Below are 20,397 nucleotides of genomic sequence, written 5' to 3'. Positions count from 1 at the left end.
TGGCCTTACTCCCACACGTGGCGTCGCGGGGAGGCTTTACGTCTGTCACTCTATTGGAGGGTAAGAAACTGGACTAAAAAAGGAAGTCCTACTTTAGTAGCGCAGTATATATACGCACTATGAACAAATAGTACCGTTAGTGGTGCGGTAGCCAGATTCCTACGCGGAACTAGGACTTGTTCGTACATGTTGAGCGGTACGTTTGAACTGGGTCTGGGGGGTATGGCAGCCTGGCACCAAGGTCTCGACCAATAGTAGAATGGAGACTATTATGGGATGTTCAGTAGGCTAGAATGGATATTCAATGCATATTGTACAAGGAATATACAAGGGATATCAGGGAATATTAGAGAATATACAAATACAATTAAATATATATATACAAATAAATATATATATTCGGTTTAATCTGGCCCTTCACAACAACGATCATTACATTTGTTTCCTCGTTGCTTCTAATAATGACAACGACGTTGTCAGCGAGAGCTTAGTGCTGGGTGTGCGAACTTTTGTGAAGCTGCAGAGCCGGAGCAGCAGCAGCACAATGCAGTATTCCAGCAGTACTCCAATTCAGCCATTTTCAATTCAATGTTGGGTGGGGGGCGCTGCTGTGCGGTCCCCAGAAAAGAGCCAATAACAGCTGAATCAGCTGCTCTGCAGCGCCATACTCTTTGCAAATAAGTCGTTGCGAGGTGGAGAGAGTCGTCACGCAAACCCACGAAAATGTTGCCGTCTCTCTCTGCCAAATTTCTCAGTTCTTCGCTTGATATAATTAATACAAATGTCCAATATAACGGAATTCGTTAGCTCATAAAAATGTGATTATAACAGACTGTTGTTTATTAATGTCGGGCGACTGCCCACAGACACCTATTTGATTTAAAGTCGGCAGCAGCACGAGTCTCGGGACTTATTTTATTTGGAATATAATGACTTTATACGCAAAAGTAGCCTAGTTTTAAGTAAAAATATTATAAATCTACATGCCTTGATGAGGTCATTCTTTTGTTTTGTTGTCATTCTTTTGCCTATCAATTGTTTTTAAGCTCAATAAACTCTGACTGGAATTTCTCTCATTTGACCGGTAGATTGAAATCTACCGGACACTGAGGCCGGCAAAAAAAAATTCTAACGGAAACCCTGCTGTAGTCAATGAACAACAGTCTCACATAGCCCCCCTTCTGACGGTCAAGGTGGGAGAGGGTGCTGTGCAGTACCTGGGAGACCGCGTCGTCAGTGGACCTGTTTGTCCTGTATGCAAATTGCATAGGGTCCATATCACTGGGGAGGGAGGCACAAATGTGGTCCTTGACCAGCCTCTCGAAACATTTCATGACCACAGAGGTGAGTGCCACCGGTCTGTAGTCATTTGGACATGTTGGGGAGGTTTTCTTCGGTACAGGGATGATGGTAGACATCTTGAAGCAGGCAGGGACCACTCACTCCGCCAGGGATCGATTAAATATGGCGGTGAACACCTGGTTGGCACAGGACTTAAGTATGCGTCCTGTTATACCATCTCTTTTGACTGAGTAAGTTATTAGCTTCGGCTATTTCCACCACAAATGAAAGAATCCATGAAATGAAGAATGTGTTTTCCTTCATTTTACCCCTTTTGTCTGCACCTAGTTCTCATCTACTGTATGTATCATTTTGCCAAAAAAATGCAGAAAGATCATTTCCTTCTTATTTTTGTATAAAGAGATCCATTGTTTTCTCTTCCTCGAACACATACCTACTCCATGAGTGACGTCTTTATGCAAGTATTATAAAGCATTATAAGTAAGCATGTATTTTGTGTTTACTGCAGAGTGGAAGGACTGGGAGACCCATGTTACTGACCAAACACTACATCAGTGATGGCTGTTAGAATGTAGAGTTATTTAAACACATATTTTAACAAAATAGTACCACTTACAGCACCTTTAACCTCCTGAACTGATGAATTTGGACTTTCTGCATACAAATGTATAGCAAATTGGGTCCGAAAACCCAACAGAAAGGAGGTTGTTGATTGGATATTGCAGATAAGAGGATAGCTTAGCTACTGATGCAGCTGTCAACCTACACTTCTGCCACAGCGCTGGTGCTGTAGGGACGCGTCCCTAGCATCCCAAAACTATGCCGATGCAATCAAACAGGCCAACGTCGGGCCTCCTGTCCCACCCGAGAAGTCAGCCTGCAGTGCCTCAACCTTACGTTTCCATGGACCTTAAAGTAGTGTCCTCTCACCAGACAGACACGGCCGACCCTCGACAGCACGTTGGGTGTGCTTCCCCCCGCCGCGTCCAAGCTCTTCTCACGGAAGAAAAAGTACAGCTTGTCGTCGTTCTTCTCCGAGCTGTCCGGGATCTGCTGGATCTTCACAAACACAGGCTCTGGACATCAGAGAGAGAGAGAGAGAGAGAGAGAGAGAGAGAGAGAGAGAGAGAGAGAGAGAGAGAGAGAGAGATTTGTACTTTGTAGGTCTGCATTTTAAATGTAAGGAGTAAAAAGTATGTTTTTTTCCCTCTGAAATGTAATTGAGTAAAAGTACACGTATACAAACCTAATAATAATTGAGTAAAGTACAAATCCCCAAAAACAGTAATTAAGTATTGTAACAAAGTACAATTACTCAAGTACTTTACACCCCTGCCAACATGGCTGCCTGTAACCATTGGTAACCACTTTCAAATATAACCAATAGGGCATACAGACCCTCGTCTGCCTCTTTGTTTACACTGTTTATTTGTCCTCATATTTTTATAATCAGATCACATTTTATTGCCTATATTTGTGTGTGTCTGTGTGTGTGTGTGTGTGTGAGTGTGAGTGTGTGAGAGAGAGAGAGAGAGAGAGAGAGAGAGAGAGAGAGAGAGAGAGAGAGAGAGAGAGAGATCGAGAGAGAGAGAGAGAGAGAGAGAGAGAGAGAGAGAGAGAGAGAGAGAGAGAGAGAGAGAGAGAATGTAACGCACCGTTGAGCCACCTGGAGTCGTACTGCTCGGTCCTGACAGCCGGTCTGTCTCCCAGGGTCCTGAAGATGGCAGGGTCTGTCCCCATGAAGTCCACATGGACGCCCGCATACAGGTTCCCGTCTGGAGCCCGATTGAAATGTCACAAATGATGACTGTACTCTTTGCACAATGTTGCTTATTCTATTCAGTTTAACGAGGCTAATTCATCATACACTGGCGTAATGCACTGTGACTTTTTGTGCTTTCTCCATTGACTTCCATAGTAGAATTGGACACCTATACTGTAGATGCACTTTCAATTATAGTGACAGAAGGGTGATGCTTTGTATTTTCTTTGAACTCTCTGGGACTGTGATATGATGAATTGAAAATGGGGGACCCTGATGTAAACAAGACGAAAGTCTTTCTCTGGTCTGCATCCGCTTAACAATTGTATGTATTGAGCTGTACTGTACTGTACCCATTCTGCAATCTGTTAATAAACTTTTCAATCAATCAATCAATCAATCAATCAAACTGAACAACACAACACTCAGAAGTCAACTACATATCATACTGTGTTTGAGTATTCTGATGGAGAATCCACTGTACACCTAAAATACCATTAAGTCCCATCCCTTTGTTAGCAGGAAAGACTAAATTATATCATGAATGGCTTAAGGATGTCCCAAATATTGTTCTTGACACAGTTCTTCGTCTGCAGTCTATCATACTGTATATGTTGCATCATCCTGTACGGTGTCCTGTCCTTAGAATTATCACATGCATGTTTCTGACGGTAATGCGCTACAGTAATAATATAACTTTTGCCAGCAATGAGTAGTGTACCAAATGACTATCTCAATTTCAATAATACATATATTACTATAACAGTTACGTGTTACTCCATTACTTTGATTTTGTCAAGACAAAAGACCAAAAGAGACATTGTTGTCAATCTGTAATATATCCAAACTGCACTCAAGGTTATTTGGTGCAAGTGTTTAGTTTTTGATTTAGAAATTCTGAAGGTAAGAAAGGAAACTGTCAATTCTGAAGAGGTGTAATGGAACATTTATATATTGAGGTGCAACGACTTACTGCTCCCAGAGAGTAATAAGTAATAATATTACTTTTGAAATGGGTCACTCATAACAAGGAATATATTACCTTTTTGAGTAAGGAGACCAACACTGCTGGTGATCAAAGGGGCACACCGAAAATCAATGATGATTTATTTCGCACATAATTAACACAGTGCAAGGATTCAATGTCCCTGATGACATCACTGGTGGCCATATTCAAACAAATTTACTCTCAATAACTGTCAAATGAATGTGTGCAAAACTGCTTAGAGTTTTTGGATGTGTGTGAGATTATGTGCAAAATAAATCAGCATTGTCTTTTGGTGAAGTGCCCCTTTAAAGTAATAGTCAGTAATGGTAAATCACAAAGGAAGGACAGCATAATATTGTGGCCTTAAAGTAGCCTGGAGAAGCTGAAATCTATCCTTATGGGTTGATGTACTTTACAAAGGGCACAGGTATACTGGGTGTCAATGAAGCAGTAGCAGCCACACTCACTGATCAGAGCGGCAGCATTGGCCTGGCGAGGGTCGTAGGAACATTTGCCTTTCCCCGAATCCATGTAGCCTGGCACCAGTCTGAAGAGGTACTCCTGAGGAACACAGAACAGTCATCTAAAACCTTTTGGAAAAGGAACCAAAGAAACTAATATATATAATATATATAACTATAATATATAACTAATACATAATGGAGGGGTGTGTGTGTGTGTGTGTGTGTGTGTGTGTGTGTGTGTGTGTGTGTGTGTGTGTGTGTGTGTGTGTGTGGTGTGTGTGTGTGTGTGTTTGTGTGTGTGTGTGTGTGTGTGTGTGTGTGTGTGTGTGTGTGTGTGTGTGTGTGTGTGTGTGTGTGTGTGTGTGTGTGTGTGTGTGTGTGTGTGTGTGTGTGCGTGTACCTCTGCCCTCCAGCCTCTGTTAATAAAGGTACAGATGGGTCTGTACGCTCCGGTGCCACAGGTGTACAGATGAGTTCTGTTCCACGGCTCGATCAGACGCACAAAGTTGGCACATTCTCCCTGGGTGCAAAGTCAATGAAAATCAATACAGTATGAAACATCCTCCCATGAGTCCCATCTAAAATCAATACGGTATGAAACATACTCCCATGAGTCCCATCTAAAATCAATACGGTATGAAACATACTCCCATGAGTCCCATCTAAAATCAATACGGTATGAAACATCCTCCCATGTGTCCCATCTAAAATCAATACAGTATGAAACATCCTCCCATGTGTCCCATCTAAAATCAATACAGTATGAAACATCCTCCCATGTGTCCCATCTAAAATCAATACGGTATGAAACATCCTCCCATGTGTCCCATCTAAAATCAATACAGTATGAAACATCCTCCCATGTGTCCCATCTAAAATCAATACGGTATGAAACATCCTCCCATGTGTCCCATCTAAAATCAATACAGTATGAAACATACTCCCATGTGTCCCATCTAAAATCAATACAGTATGAAACATCCTCCCATGTCTCCCATCTAAAATCAATACGGTATGAAACATCCTCCCATGTGTCCCATCTAAAATCAATACGGTATGAAACATCCTCCCATGTGTCCCATTTAAAATCAATACAGTATGAAACATCCTCCCATGTCCCATCTAAAATCAATACAGTATGACACACAGCCATGAGGATCATTGGAGAATGGCCTTTTAAAGGAATAGTTCTGATTGGAACCCTAAGCACTATTTATCCCTTCTGCCCCCTTAGCGACTATTTTTTGCCTATATGTATTTGTGTTTCTGTGTACAACGATGGCTGTGTTGATTATTATGTCATGAAATTGGGTCAGATTGGTCATCTTTGATATATATTCAATATATAAAAGGATCATCATTAGAATACCTCTAAAAAAAGTTATACACTTGACTTTAGCCTGGCAAAAACCTTGGTGTTTTTTTTCTTCCCATTAGGGTTGGGTTAGGGTGAGGGTTACCCAGACAGAAAGATTAGGAGAAGGTAAAATCTCATCCCTGTGCCCGTGCCCACCCCAACACTTGCTCAACAGTCCCCTAACCTAACCCTAACCCCAACCCTAACCCTAACCCTAACCCTAACCCTAACCCCAACCCTAACTGTTACAAAGGGTCAGATTAAACCGAATATATGTATTTATTGATTGATATATATTGCATAGTATTTGTATATCGTTTGATATCCCTTGTATATCCCTTGTACATATACACGGAATGTCCCTTTAGCCTACTATAGCCCATAATAGTTCGCTCTCCTATTGGGCAGCGCCCACCAGGCGCCAGTGACTTACCCCTAGAGCCGACTTGAAAGCTACCGACACAACATGTCTGTACATGCCCGCTTCTGCCCAGGGCTACGAGACAGTGAGCAGGCTGGCACTTGATTATTCCCCGTACATATAAATATGGCGTAGGTGAATACTGAGTTAGTTCGCCCCTTTTCAGTTCGAGTTGAAGTTCAGTCTTGTTCAGTTACCCAAGTGACGTCTCACCCACTATGCAACGTGCGGTAGAGTAGGGCTCGTATTGCCTCAAATAGAGTCGTGTTATCCTACTACGTTTGTTCAACGTATCGTTCGCTATTTATTAGTAAGCCTTCATTACGAGTCAAAGACCACGTGAAGTGAGTAATTGTGCGTCTACATAGAGCACTTATTGCCGTGTGCTAATAGGATAGTAACGTCAAGTTCAACCGTGGACCACCGCGCACCGGAGGATCTCCCCGGCGCCAGCAGAGCCACTTTCCGGCAGGATTATTATTATTATTCTTCATTGCTTTGACTGTGGCTGCTGGAGCAGAGAACCGTCTACCCCGCTGCTGTGTGGGATCTACCGTGAGGACATCATTCGAGCCCGTCTCAAGGAGAGACTCCACGGCTTCACCTGTGCGGCGCGCACACTGGGAGTACCGCTGCCTTTCCCCGCTGAGCCAGGGAGCAATATACCGTCTCCAGGTGCCTATTGAAGCTCCCTGTGGAACCATTGACTTTGCATAGAGCATTGCCTCCCCCTGCTGGCTTACAACCGGTAGTAACTCCCCTACCATTATTCCCTAGATAATTCCTAATATTCAGTATTGACTTGCCTACGCACATTCTTTGCCTTATAAGCGCATTCAATATAAAGTATATTTGTATCCTTTGATGTAATAAATATTCTAAACGAGTATTTGTGTGGAAACCGTTTCATTGTGGAGGAGTTCGCATCTGATATACTTGTGTACGGTATGGCCAGTAATGTACATAAGACGGTAGTGGTTTAATGATACCATACTTGATTAATACAGTCAGGGAATTGTACCCCTCAGTTACAATTGGTCCTTCGAGCCGGATAATAATTAGCGTAATATTAATATAATATTAATATTGACATGGCCGATGACGAACACTCCACAAACGGTTCTCCTAAGCTAGATCGCCCGCAGCGCAGACGGCAGCCACCTCCCTATCTAGAGGCATACGCTGTCAGTCCAATACCTAGCTTTAAAGGGAAATTAAATACGGATAAAATAACTAAAGCGGATAGTAAAATTATGTCTGACCCTATCAACCAGGCTACCCCGCCAACAGAGGCCCTAGTGGGTTCTAATGTAACTGACCAAGCTCACGGTGGGGACCAGGAGGGAACTGACACGACTTCGTCTCCAGACAACGTCGACAAGGTAGTCCCCGGAGAGCTCCAGGATAAAGAAAGCCCTCCCGGGATGGAACCCGACCCACCACAAGAAGAGACGCGCACCCAGGAGATGGATCTCCTCGGTACGCAACAGGAGAACGGGTCTCCAACAAGTACTGCCGGGAGCCGATCGCCCCGAACGGCGTCTTCCCCCAGCGCGGCGGACAAGATGCTGGCGCAAGCACTCATCGCCACCCTGGCAGCCTCCACCGAACGCGATCGACTTCAAGCGCAACAGACGCGCGAGCGCGAACATTTGCAGGCGAGCAAGAGCGCTTCCAGGCGCAACAAAGGAGTGAAGACGACCGCATAAGACTGGAGACCAGACGCCTCCAGACAGAAGAGAACATTGAGAGAAGCCGCGCCGATGCACAGCACGCCGCCGCCAATGCACAGCACGCCGCCGCCAATGCACAGCGTGACGTCGCAAATGCCCAGCGCGACGCCGCCCACGCACAGCGCGACGACGCCCAGGCCAGCGCCAATGCGCAGCGCGACGCCGCCAATGCCCAGCGCGAAGCAGCGCGCGACGCAGCCCATGCCCAGCGCGAGGCAGAGCGCGACCGGCTGCAGGCGGAGCTGATGGACAAACTGGTTGCCATGGCGACACCCCCTCACTCCGCACGGAGCTCTCAGAGATCGTCAAGACATGGGTCTAGGACACATTCCCCTACCCGACGAAGCGACCCGGGACCCCGCCAACAGGAGGATCCTGTCCACGTCTCCGAACCCCCTCCCCGGCCGGTCCATACGAGACCCAGCAACCGGGAAGAACCGGACCACGCCGAGAGACTGAACAGAAGACTCCAGGTCCTAGCAGAGGGAGAGGAGGAGGAAGAGGAGGAATGTCAAGCCGACCAGCAGCAACGTACTCTGGCCCAGGAGGCCCAGTACAGCCCCGACCAGCAGCAACGTACTCTGGACCAGGAGGTCCAGTACAGCCCAGAAGTCAGCCCCGAGGCCCTGCGCTACAAACCCCCGACTCAACTCACGGGTGAGTTTGACGCACCGCCAGCCCCGAGGGACAGCACCTGGGTACCCGACCTTCGGTACCCACCAAGTACCAGCCCAAGACGACACGCAAGAGGAGACTCGCCTAGGAGGCCTCTTCCCCAACGCTCACCGATGTGCCAGTCATCCATGGCATCGTACCTTGGCACACCGACGTTTCCAGACTTCACCCATGAGAACCGAGCACAGTACACGGAGCTACGGATGTGCTTAGAGACAATGATGGTTGATGTAGCTGATGAACGCCACAAGTATGCTACCCTATTGAAGCACCTCAAGGTGCCCCGAGCGCACAATATAGCGCTGGCCTATGCCAACTCTACTACCCCATACACAGCGGCTCTAGCAGCACTCGACCAACGTTATGGACGCGTATGGGACTATGTGATACAGGAGATAAGAGACATTGACCGTCTCCCCCCAGCCAGAGACAACAGAGCGCTAGATCAAATCAAATCAAATCAAATTTATTTATAGGGCCCGACAACACACGTTAATGTCCCCATGGGCCGTACAGGTCTTCTTTAAACAAGTCAAGAAGACAACATAACAATAAGTCAAGAACAGAACAAGAACACCATAGGGTCCAAACATTTTTTAGATGAATGCAAATAAATGAAAGAATGCAAGCACTCCCAGACATACCCCACGCGAAGGTAAGGAAAAACTCACTAAAACCTAACAATAGGGAAAAAAGCTCCACAGGCAATGTGGAGGAGAGAAACCTTAGAAGGGCCGTTCAAGGGGGGATCTCCCTTCTTAGATGTCGGTGATAGTAGTGTTGCAGACGGACAGTTGGTAAGCATGCACTCATGTGTGTGGTGAAACACAGATGAGTGCATGCAATAGCAACTGTACATTTTGAAAAATTAAAGATAGAGTTGATAGCGGATCTATTTGAAGCACAGGGGCGGCGCAAGAGGGTCACGTCCTCCCCGTCTTAGTCACGGGACATTCAACACTCCGGTCGTTGCTCAGGGACAGCCGGAGACAGGGGAAGGGGGGTGGCACAGAGAGGGTCGCGAACTCCCCGACATCATTGCGGGACATCCGGCACTCCGGTCACCACTACGAAACCTCCGAAGACAGGGGGGCACGCAGAGGGGGTCGCAATCTCCCGGCCTTCGTCACGGGACGTCCAACACTCCGGTCAACACTCCAGGACAGCAAGTCATAGGAAGACAGGGAGACGGGACAGGCGTTAGACAGCTCATGAGATTGTAGTAGGCGGACATAGCAATAGATACAAGTGGTAGGCATATATGTGAATGGAGTAGATATATGAAGTAAGCGTATTATGTGAATAGAATAGAAGTACTTAACCCAGCAGTGAAACCGCGTTGACTGTTAATCTGTTAACAGTCTGTTAATCAGTTGACAGGACCACGGACAGACGGCGGTGAATAACTGATCCAATGCCTCGGAGGTGCATAGAGCGCTAGATGACCTGTCTATCAAGGTACAGTCCCTGGTAGGGATGCTGGGGTCCCAAAAGGAAAAGGGTATCTACGAACTGTACGCTAACTCTAACGTAGAGAGGATATTAGAGAAGCTCCCTCCCGCCCGACAAGAGCGCTTCAGGCGGCAGAGAGACTACCGCGACCCCAACGGTCCAGAGGCATCCCTCCTAGACCTATCTGAGTTCCTCGCCAGGGAGGTCAGTAGCCTACGACTCGACACGTTCGTATGGAGTGGACCAAGCCCAAGACTCGGACCTCGGGGACAAACGGATAACCGCCGGTTGGTGACCGTTATGCACCAAGCCGAATCAGTACCGCAGCACAAGAACCACCACACCCCCTCGACGAAAGAGGACCAGTGGAAGATTGAGTGCCAGTACTGTGAGGGAGAACATCGGCTGTACCAATGCGACACCTTCGGGAAGCTGACCACGGACGAGGTGAGTCAGTGGAACAAGGACCACCGCCGCTGCTTCCGCTGCGCGCGCAGCCACCTAGCAGCTGAGTGCCGCTTGAAGAAGAAGTGCAGCAGGTGCGGTGGCACCCACTTGGAGGTCCTGCATGACATCAACAGGCGTCAGCCAGGACAACAGAGTGGGCCCGTCGCGGTGATGTACCATGCCGAGGCGGTGGCACCAGTACCGAAGAGCCACCAGACCGCTCCCTACTGTACCTACTGCGACGGCGGACACTGGCTGGCACAGTGCGCCGAATATAAGACACTGAACCCCGTCCAAGTTAACCAGTGGCGTGAGGCGGCCCAGGCGGGCGCCGCTTACCACGCAGGGGCGGCCCAGGCGGGCGCCGCTTACCGCACAGCACGGTGCGGAGCCCACCAGAAGGTCCAAGGCAACCAACCAACAGGAGTGCTCCACATTGACCAGCATAGCGGGACCCCCCGTGTGCTCCTCAAAGTGGTCAGAGTGCTCCTGAGCTACGAGGACAAGGTCCTGGACACTTACGCCGTCCTGGACGATGGGTCTGAAAAGACTCTCCTCCTCGCTTCCGCAGCAGCCCAGTTGGGCCTGCGAGGTGTCAAAGATACAAAGACCATACGCACCATCAGAAGGGACCAGAAGACCATAAAGGGTGAAAGGGTCTCCTTCAAGATAGCAGCGGTGGACCAGCCCGAGAAGCAGTATAGTATAACTAACGTCTTCACCAGCCACGACATAGGCCTGTCTCAGTACACCTACCCCATCCCACAGCTGATGGCTAAGTATGTGCACCTACGTCAACTACCTATACCGCTTATCGACGGCGCCACACCGACCCTGCTCATCGGCTCCGACCACGCGGACCTCATTCTCCCAATTGAGGCGGCCCACGTCGGACCCAAAGGATGCCCAGTCGCGGTTCAGACCCGACTGGGATGGACGCTCCAGGGCCCCCTCTACGGACTTGACAGTCAACCCACGTCTACACGCTGCCTACACACAGAGGCGAGCGACACCGGCCTCTCCCCCGTACAGCAGAGGCTATTGACATTAAGCGAGAGGCCCGTGAGAGAACCGTGGGCACCAGAGGGAGTTCGGAACTCCACCCCCCTCAGCTGCGCTCCAGACGTAGCTGACCTCTGACCCAGCACCCCAAGCGACTCCTTGACGGGGCGGCCGGGACCGGCCCCTCCTCAGATGGGGTACAGAGCTAACAAGAGAAACAGACGGAGGAGGAGAAAGCACAGCCAAGCACAGATCAAAGCAGTCTCAGGCCCGCTCCCTCCTAAGCCCCCCTTCATCCCGTCCAGTCGTCATGACCATAGACCAGTCACTACCCCGAGCTGCGTGGCCGGCCGGCCGCGTAAGCAAAGTGACCACTGGTGCCGACGGAAAGGTCAGAGTGGCAGAAGTGCTCGGCCAAGGGCGGACCTACAACCGACCCGTGGCGAGGCTGATAGAGTCGCCAAGGCTCCCCGACTCGCTTAATGACGACCATGACCCATGACTTTGTGAACTGACCGACCCCTCACAACGGACATTGAGTAGTGGACAGTGCGGTTAATCTGTCTCTGCTTAGCTAATTAGGTGGGACTAATTAGGGGGCGGCTGTTACAAAGGGTCAGATTAAACCGAATATATGTATTTATTGATTGATATATATTGCATAGTATTTGTATATCGTTTGATATCCCTTGTATATCCCTTGTACATATACACGGAATGTCCCTTTAGCCTACTATAGCCCATAATAGTTCGCTCTCCTATTGGGCAGCGCCCACCAGGCGCCAGTGACTTACCCCTAGAGCCGACTTGAAAGCTACCGACACAACATGTCTGTACATGCCCGCTTCTGCCCAGGGCTACGAGACAGTGAGCAGGCTGGCACTTGATTATTCCCCGTACATATAAATATGGCGTAGGTGAATACTGAGTTAGTTCGCCCCTTTTCAGTTCGAGTTGAAGTTCAGTCTTGTTCAGTTACCCAAGTGACGTCTCACCCACTATGCAACGTGCGGTAGAGTAGGGCTCGTATTGCCTCAAATAGAGTCGTGTTATCCTACTACGTTTGTTCAACGTATCGTTCGCTATTTATTAGTAAGCCTTCATTACGAGTCAAAGACCACGTGAAGTGAGTAATTGTGCGTCTACATAGAGCACTTATTGCCGCGTGCTAATAGGATAGTAACGTGAAGTTCAACCGTGGACCACCGCGCACCGGAGGATCTCCCCGGCGCCAGCAGAGCCACTTTCCGGCAGGATTATTATTATTATTCTTCATTGCTTTGACTGTGGCTGCTGGAGCAGAGAACCGTCTACCCCGCTGCTGTGTGGGATCTACCGTGAGGACATCATTCGAGCCCGTCTCAAGGAGAGACTCCACGGCTTCACCTGTGCGGCGCGCACACTGGGAGTACCGCTGCCTTTCCCCGCTGAGCCAGGGAGCAATATACCGTCTCCAGGTGCCTATTGAAGCTCCCTGTGGAACCATTGACTTTGCATAGAGCATTGCCTCCCCCTGCTGGCTTACAACCGGTAGTAACTCCCCTACCATTATTCCCTAGATAATTCCTAATATTCAGTATTGACTTGCCTACGCACATTCTTTGCCTTATAAGCGCATTCAATATAAAGTATATTTGTATCCTTTGATGTAATAAATATTCTAAACGAGTATTTGTGTGGAAACCGTTTCATTGTGGAGGAGTTCGCATCTGATATACTTGTGTACGGTATGGCCAGTAATGTACATAAGACGGTAGTGGTTTAATGATACCATACTTGATTAATACAGTCAGGGAATTGTACCCCTCAGTTACACTAACCCTAACCCTAACCCTAACCCTAACCCTAACCCTAATCATAACCCTACAAACGGAAATATTTGGAATCTTTGATAGATATGTTGAGTTAGGTTCATAGTGGTATTCATAAAAAAAGAATTGGAACGAAATATTACAAATTAAGTTTTTTATGACCTTGAACGTGATGCAATCTTTTCATGCACTAAGGTGACAACTCTGCTAAATCGTTAGGGGGGCATAAGGGTTAAAATAAGGGTGAGACGACACATCGCTATATGTCTTGTGTATATGTATGTGATGAATAAACCTCTTGAATCTTGAATCTATTTGCTACTAACTAATTATGTTGACGGCAGGGTTCTTTCTCAATACATGCAGTTCCTCATACTAGCTCTGGATAGTTAGCCACAAACCAATGTAAAGTATATGGGGTGAAGCTCCTGTCTGTACAAGCGGACTGAGGGTAACTGAAATCAACTCTGCAGTGAGTGAGTGCATTTCAGTTACCTTCAGTCAGCTTGTACAGAACCGAACTATCCCTTTTAAACTCCCTACCAAGGACTTGACTTCAAGTTCAAGTCAAAGTTTACAAAATGGTCATGTGGCAATTAGACTGAATAACTTGAGTCTTTACAAAGGTACTATAACACTAATAATATGATGCTAATTAATAAGTATTAATGTCATACTAATACAGCAATACCTGATCATTTGCATGCTTTATTATTATGTAATCAACGACATAGTAGTTGATGGTACATAGATCAACATCAAGTAAATAGTATGACCTTCCACCCCCACCCACCACTCCCAAGAAGGAATGTAGAGTGTACCTGTCCTCCCTTCCCAGTCATCCGACATTCTCCTTTCCTCTGCGAGGTGGCGGGCCAGTGGATCTGAGGAGACAACAACATGTTTCAACTCCACTTTCAACTCCAAATACGAGATTCTCACAGGCCTCTTCTAGACATCTCATTGTTGGCACTGGCATCACAGTAGCACTGAAAGGTAGGCTACAGACAGCTCAGAACAAATGAGCTAGACTGATTTTAAAACTCCAACCCAGGATTCACCTTTCACAGACACATTTGAACAGCCTCAAGTGGCTCAGGGTTGAGGAGAGGGTCTCTCAATTAAAACTCTGCATGGTACACGAGATACTCTGGAATACTGTCCCTCAGTACCTCAGTGGATATTTTATACACGGACACGCCACCAGGGGGAGCCCTACAGACCTCGTCCCAGTAAGATGCAACAGAGTAATAGGCCAAAACTCATTCCTGTATTCAGCAGCAGTGCAGTACCAATGGAGTTGAAGTCCATAAGCCACCTTCTCCACTTTTAAATCATCTATAAAAAAGTAGATCATGAGTAGCAGAAGCTGGGAGTAGATAACAAAGGGATTATATTATGTGTCTTTCCTTTTGTTCTTTTGTTGTTTGTAAAATGGAATACTACTGTATTTATGCATGTATTAATAGTATTGAATAGTTGATCAATTAATTGTAAGTTGTCTGCAATATGCCCCCCCTCCCTGGCAGGGCAGGCTCACCCATGCATATCCGCAGACTCTGATCATGGTTTTCTATATCACACATCCTGACACACAGACACTACAAACACCAACGTCCACACACCAGTACATAACTCCACGGACACCAATGATGAAGGACCGCAATGGAAACAATCCTTTATTGTGTTTTTTAATCCTATTGGTGGACTGATATGTATACCTGTTAAATTGTATGTGTTATTCATTTAAATCAATAAACTATTCAATCAATCAATCAATCAAAGTTGTGTTTAGTGTTTAAACTGTGTCGTTTCTTGTTATAGATGTGTATGTGCAAGCTATTTTAATAATAATAATAATAATAATAATAATAATAATAATAATAATAATAATAATAATAATAATAATAATAATAATAATAATAATAATAATTAATAATAATAATAATAATAATAATAATAATAATAATAATAATAATAATAATAATAATAATAATAATAATAATAATAATAATAATAATAATAATAATAATAATTCTTCTTCTTCTTACTATGAGCGGTTCCTTGTTGATGTTCTGCATGTCCAGAGCCACCAGGTACTCTCGGCTGCCTAGGTACAGTCTGCCCTGGTCCTGGTCCATGTGAAGGATGCGGTAGTCGCTGGTGTTAAAGGAGAAGGAGAAAGGCCTTGCTGTCCGCGTCTCGATCAATTCTGGAAATAGCAAGACAAGACATGCAGGCAGGCAGGCAGGCAGGCAGGCAGGCAGGCAGGCAGGCAGGCAGGCAGGCAGGCAGGCAGGCAGGCAGGCAGGCAGGCAGACAGACAGACAGACAGACAGACAGACAGACAGACAGACAGACAGACAGACAGACAGACAGACAGACAGACAGACAGACAGACAGACAGACAGACAGACAGACAGAGACAGACAAAAGAAGAAGAAGGGTGTTAAGGTCATGATTAAGGCAGTATTGTTCAGGATAGTTAAATGTACACTAGTTAATATCCATAGGCAACTCTTTAAAGGTAGAATCTGTAATGTCAGCAACAGCAACCTCTAGGCTTGGATTTCAGAGGAGTTCTAGAGGCTCCACCAAGAGAGGTCTGGAGAAATATATATCATATTTAATATAATAAGTTACTAAACTCGAACCCACACATCAGACCAAAACAAAAAAGACAACAATGCGCAATAACAAGCAGTTTGCCTAGAGGTCACTGTTTGATGGCACCAGAGATTATACCTTTAAAACGTGTAATAGGGACACAATGGGAAGGGCCTGGATTCAGTCAGCAACATACATTTGAATGAGTTTTGAGTGAACGACACAGAGCTGTAGCTGAGTGTATAGTTTCTGTCTGTTGTTTTATTTTTTATTTTGGGGGGGGTTCCTCTTTTCCCATTTCATTTATTTTTCAAATGTTGTTTTGCCGGACAATGGTAAATGTAGCCAAACTAACACTGTGGTTTGAAATAAAACGATTGAATCTTGAATCTTGAATCAGGGAGTTCAATTATTCTCATTCAAAGTTTTAATTCATTTTGCAGGGTAGTGCCAGGCTACAGTGCGAGTGCTTGGCAGGCATTGAGAGTTCTGTTGTACTGCGACTTGTTAATCAGCAGGGGGCGACAGAGCCTTTTCTCAGTCAACATCCTCTTTCCACACTAAGGGCTTCTGGGGTGAGACACAGACGGGCCTACTGGGGTGAGACACAGACGGGCCTACTGGGGGGAGACACAGACGGGCCTACTGGGGTGAGACACAGACGAGCCTACTGGGGTGAGACACAGATGGGCCTACTGGGGTGAGACACAGACAGGCCTACTGGGGGGAGACACAGACAGGCCTACTGGGGGGAGACACAGACAGGCCTTCTGGGGGGAGACACAGACGGGTCTACTGGGGTGAGACACAGGCGGGCCTACTGGGGTGAGAGACACAGATGGGCCTACTGGGGTGAGACACAGACAGGCCTACTGGGGGGAGACACAGACAGGCCTACTGGGGTGAGACACAGACAGGCCTTCTGGGGGGAGACACAGACGGGCCTACTGGGGTGAGAGACACAGATGGGCCTACTGGGGTGAGACACAGACAGGCCTACTGGGGTGAGACACAGACGGGCCTACTGGGGTGAGACACAGACAGGCCTACTGGGGTGAGACACAGATGGGCCTACTGGGGTGAGACACAGACAGGCCTACTGGGGTGAGAGACACAGATGGGCCTACTGGGGTGAGACACAGACAGGCCTACTGGGGGGAGACACAGACAGGCCTACTGGGGTGAGACACAGACAGGCCTTCTGGGGGGAGACACAGACAGGCCTACTGGGGTGAGACACAGATGGGCCTACTGGGGTGAGACACAGACAGGCCTACTGGGGTGAGACACAGACAGGCCTACTGGGGGGAGACACAGACAGGCCTACTGGGGTGAGACACAGACAGGCCTACTGGGGTGAGACACAGACAGGCCTACTGGGGTGAGACACAGACGGGCCTACTGGGGTGAGACACAGACAGGCCTACTGGGGTGAGACACAGACGGGCCTACTGGGGTGAGACACAGACAGGCCTACTGGGGGGAGACACAGACAGGCCTACTGGGGTGAGACACAGACGGGCCTACTGGGGTGAGACACAGACAGGCCTACTGGGGGGAGACACAGACAGGCCTACTGGGGTGAGACACAGACAGGCCTACTGGGGGGAGACACAGACAGGCCTACTGGGGTGAGACACAGACAGGCCTACTGGGGTGAGACACAGACAGGCCTACTGGGGTGAGAGACACAGACGGGCCTACTGGGGTGAGACACAGACGGGCCTACTGGGGTGAGAGACACAGACGGGCCTACTGGGGTGAGAGACAGGCAGGCCTACTGGGGTGAGACACAGGCGGGCCTACTGGGGTGAGACACAGACGGGCCTACTGGGGTGAGAGACACAGACGGGCCTACTGGGGTGAGACACAGACAGGCCTACTGGGGTGAGACACAGACAGGCCTACTGGGGGGAGACACAGACAGGCCTACTGGGGTGAGACACAGACAGGCCTACTGGGGTGAGACACAGACGGGCCTACTGGGGGGAGACACAGACGGGCCTACTGGGGTGAGAGACAGACGGGCCTACTGGGGTGAGACACAGACGGGCCTACTGGGGTGAGAGACAGACGGGCCTACTGGGGTGAGACACAGACGGGCCTACTGGGGTGAGACACAGACGGGCCTACTGGGGTGAGACACAGACGGGCCTACTGGGGTGAGACACAGACGGGCCTACTGGGGTGAGACACAGACAGGCCTACTGGGGTGAGACACAGACGGGCCTACTGGGGTGAGACACAGACGGGGCCTACTGGGGTGAGACACAGACGAGGCCTACTGGGGTGAGACACAGACGGGCCTACTGGGGTGAGACACAGACGGGCCTACTGGGGTGAGAGACAGATGGGCCTACTGGGGTGAGAGACACAGACAGGCCTACTGGGGTGAGACACAGACAGGCCTACTGGGGTGAGAGACACAGACGGGCCTACTGGGGTGAGAGACACAGACAGGCCTACTGGGGTGAGACACAGACGGGGCCTACTGGGGTGAGACACAGACAGGCCTACTGGGGTGAGACACAGACAGGCCTACTGGGGTGAGAGACAGACGGGCCTACTGGGGTGAGACACAGACGGGCCTACTGGGGTGAGACACAGACGGGCCTACTGGGGTGAGACACAGACGGGCCTACTGGGGTGAGAGACAGACGGGCCTACTGGGGTGAGACACAGACGGGCCTACTGGGGTGAGAGACAGACGGGCCTACTGGGGTGAGACACAGACGGGCCTACTGGGGTGAGACACAGACAGGCCTACTGGGGTGAGACACAGACGGGCCTACTGGGGTGAGACACAGACAGGCCTACTGGGGTGAGACACAGACAGGCCTACTGGGGTGAGACACAGACAGGCCTACTGGGGTGAGACACAGACGGGGCCTACTGGGGTGAGACACAGACAGGCCTACTGGGGTGAGACACAGACGGGCCTACTGGGGTGAGACACAGACAGGCCTACTGGGGTGAGACACAGACGGGCCTACTGGGGTGAGACACAGACACTGGGGCCCGTCTTTGTCTATTATTTAATGTACATACGTCAAACAATAGACTATTGTTTTGTAGTATTATACATAGTACTAAATGTATGGAGAGTGATATGTGTAGTATACTGTCTTTTGTTTTATGTACATATTACTAAATGTATGGAGAGTGAGTGTAATTCGGTTGGTACCCTTAAAAGTACAGAGTTGGGTATCGTACCCAACCCTATGAGCACAGTCTACTATACTGTTTGATGTACATCAACACGTTCAACAGTCAAAAGCAGGTGAAGAGAGATTAGTTACAATTAGTACAATCCAACATTGATTCCAAAGTATGGGTGAACAATATGCCCTAAACACTGTATCATATAATGATGAATTAAGAATTTTGGATGATAACGATATATACAGTATAACCTATTAGTTTTCTTGTAATACCATCTGAAAATGTTGTTTAGTGTGGGTCTAGGGTCAAGAGTTCTATGGTAACGCCTGTTCCTTGCCATGGTTCTTAACGGTGCAATTGTTATTAAAGATTTTATAAAATAATATTGTGTCCCTGAGCTCCTCTAGCAAGTGACTCGGTTAATAAATGACAATAGTGATGTGCTTGATGTCATATCTGTACACAAAGTTAATGGTCAACAGTTCTCTGTGTACCCTGCCAGTAGAAACAATACGGGTGAATGTATACCTTACCTTCTACCGGTATATCGACCACACCTCCTTCAAAGTTTAAAAGTTTAGTTCCTGTCCTACCAAACTGTATTGTTAGCACAAAAGTAGGCAATATACAATACACTAACACTATAATACGCTGACACTATATAATACGCTGACACTACATAATAAGCTGACACTACATAATACGCTAACACTACATAATTAGCTAACACTACATAATATGCTAAGTAACACTACATAATACGCTAACACTATTCTATCTACTTTTGTACTGACACTAGCTTTGGTGGGGGAGGGGAGTAACGTCCCTCTGTTTTTAAAATGAACTGCTCTTGCAGTTACGGCTGGCAGAAATAATTTGATGCTAATGACGCAGCTATGTCACATTGTTCTGACAGGCTGTGCTTGGGAGCTGAGGGTCGGGTTGGGGGGGTGGCAGAAGAGAGCAGCCTCGTTGACTTTAGCTATAAATCTGTTGGTTATGAGGACGTGGCGACAACACTGCCCTCTGGGACTATTACAGAGGGTGCTAGTTTGGCAGTGTTGGGGGGAATGGGGTTGGGGTGAGTGGGGTAGGGGTGGAGGTATTAGCCTGCCACACAGACCAAATCTATAAATGAGTGGCATTAGCCCCATACCAGCGCCACTTTGATCTCATGACGTACAGCTGTGCGCCCTTCCAAATGCTAACCGGAA

General features: G+C 47.9%; 1 protein-coding gene across 2 annotated transcripts in view; it reads right to left on the bottom strand.

The window, feature by feature from the left end:
- The window catches only part of sema3gb (sema domain, immunoglobulin domain (Ig), short basic domain, secreted, (semaphorin) 3Gb), a 147,798-nt gene that overhangs the window by 44,617 nt on the left and 82,784 nt on the right, over positions 1–20,397 (bottom strand). For both annotated transcript variants that reach the window (XM_084333922.1, XM_084333921.1), the window contains exons 3-8: positions 15,466–15,626; positions 14,236–14,298; positions 4,917–5,036; positions 4,520–4,613; positions 2,958–3,077; positions 2,233–2,378 (exon numbers count right to left, since the gene is read on the bottom strand). In XM_084333922.1, coding sequence (XP_084190048.1) covers positions 2,233–2,378; positions 2,958–3,077; positions 4,520–4,613; positions 4,917–5,036; positions 14,236–14,298; positions 15,466–15,626 — 704 coding nt within the window. The remainder of the gene's footprint in view (positions 1–2,232; positions 2,379–2,957; positions 3,078–4,519; positions 4,614–4,916; positions 5,037–14,235; positions 14,299–15,465; positions 15,627–20,397) is intronic.

This window comes from Notolepis coatsorum, assembly GCF_963971535.1.
Source record: "Notolepis coatsorum genome assembly, chromosome: 17".
NCBI lineage: Eukaryota > Metazoa > Chordata > Actinopteri > Aulopiformes > Paralepididae > Notolepis > Notolepis coatsorum.
This window is presented reverse-complemented; position numbering and strand designations above follow the sequence as displayed.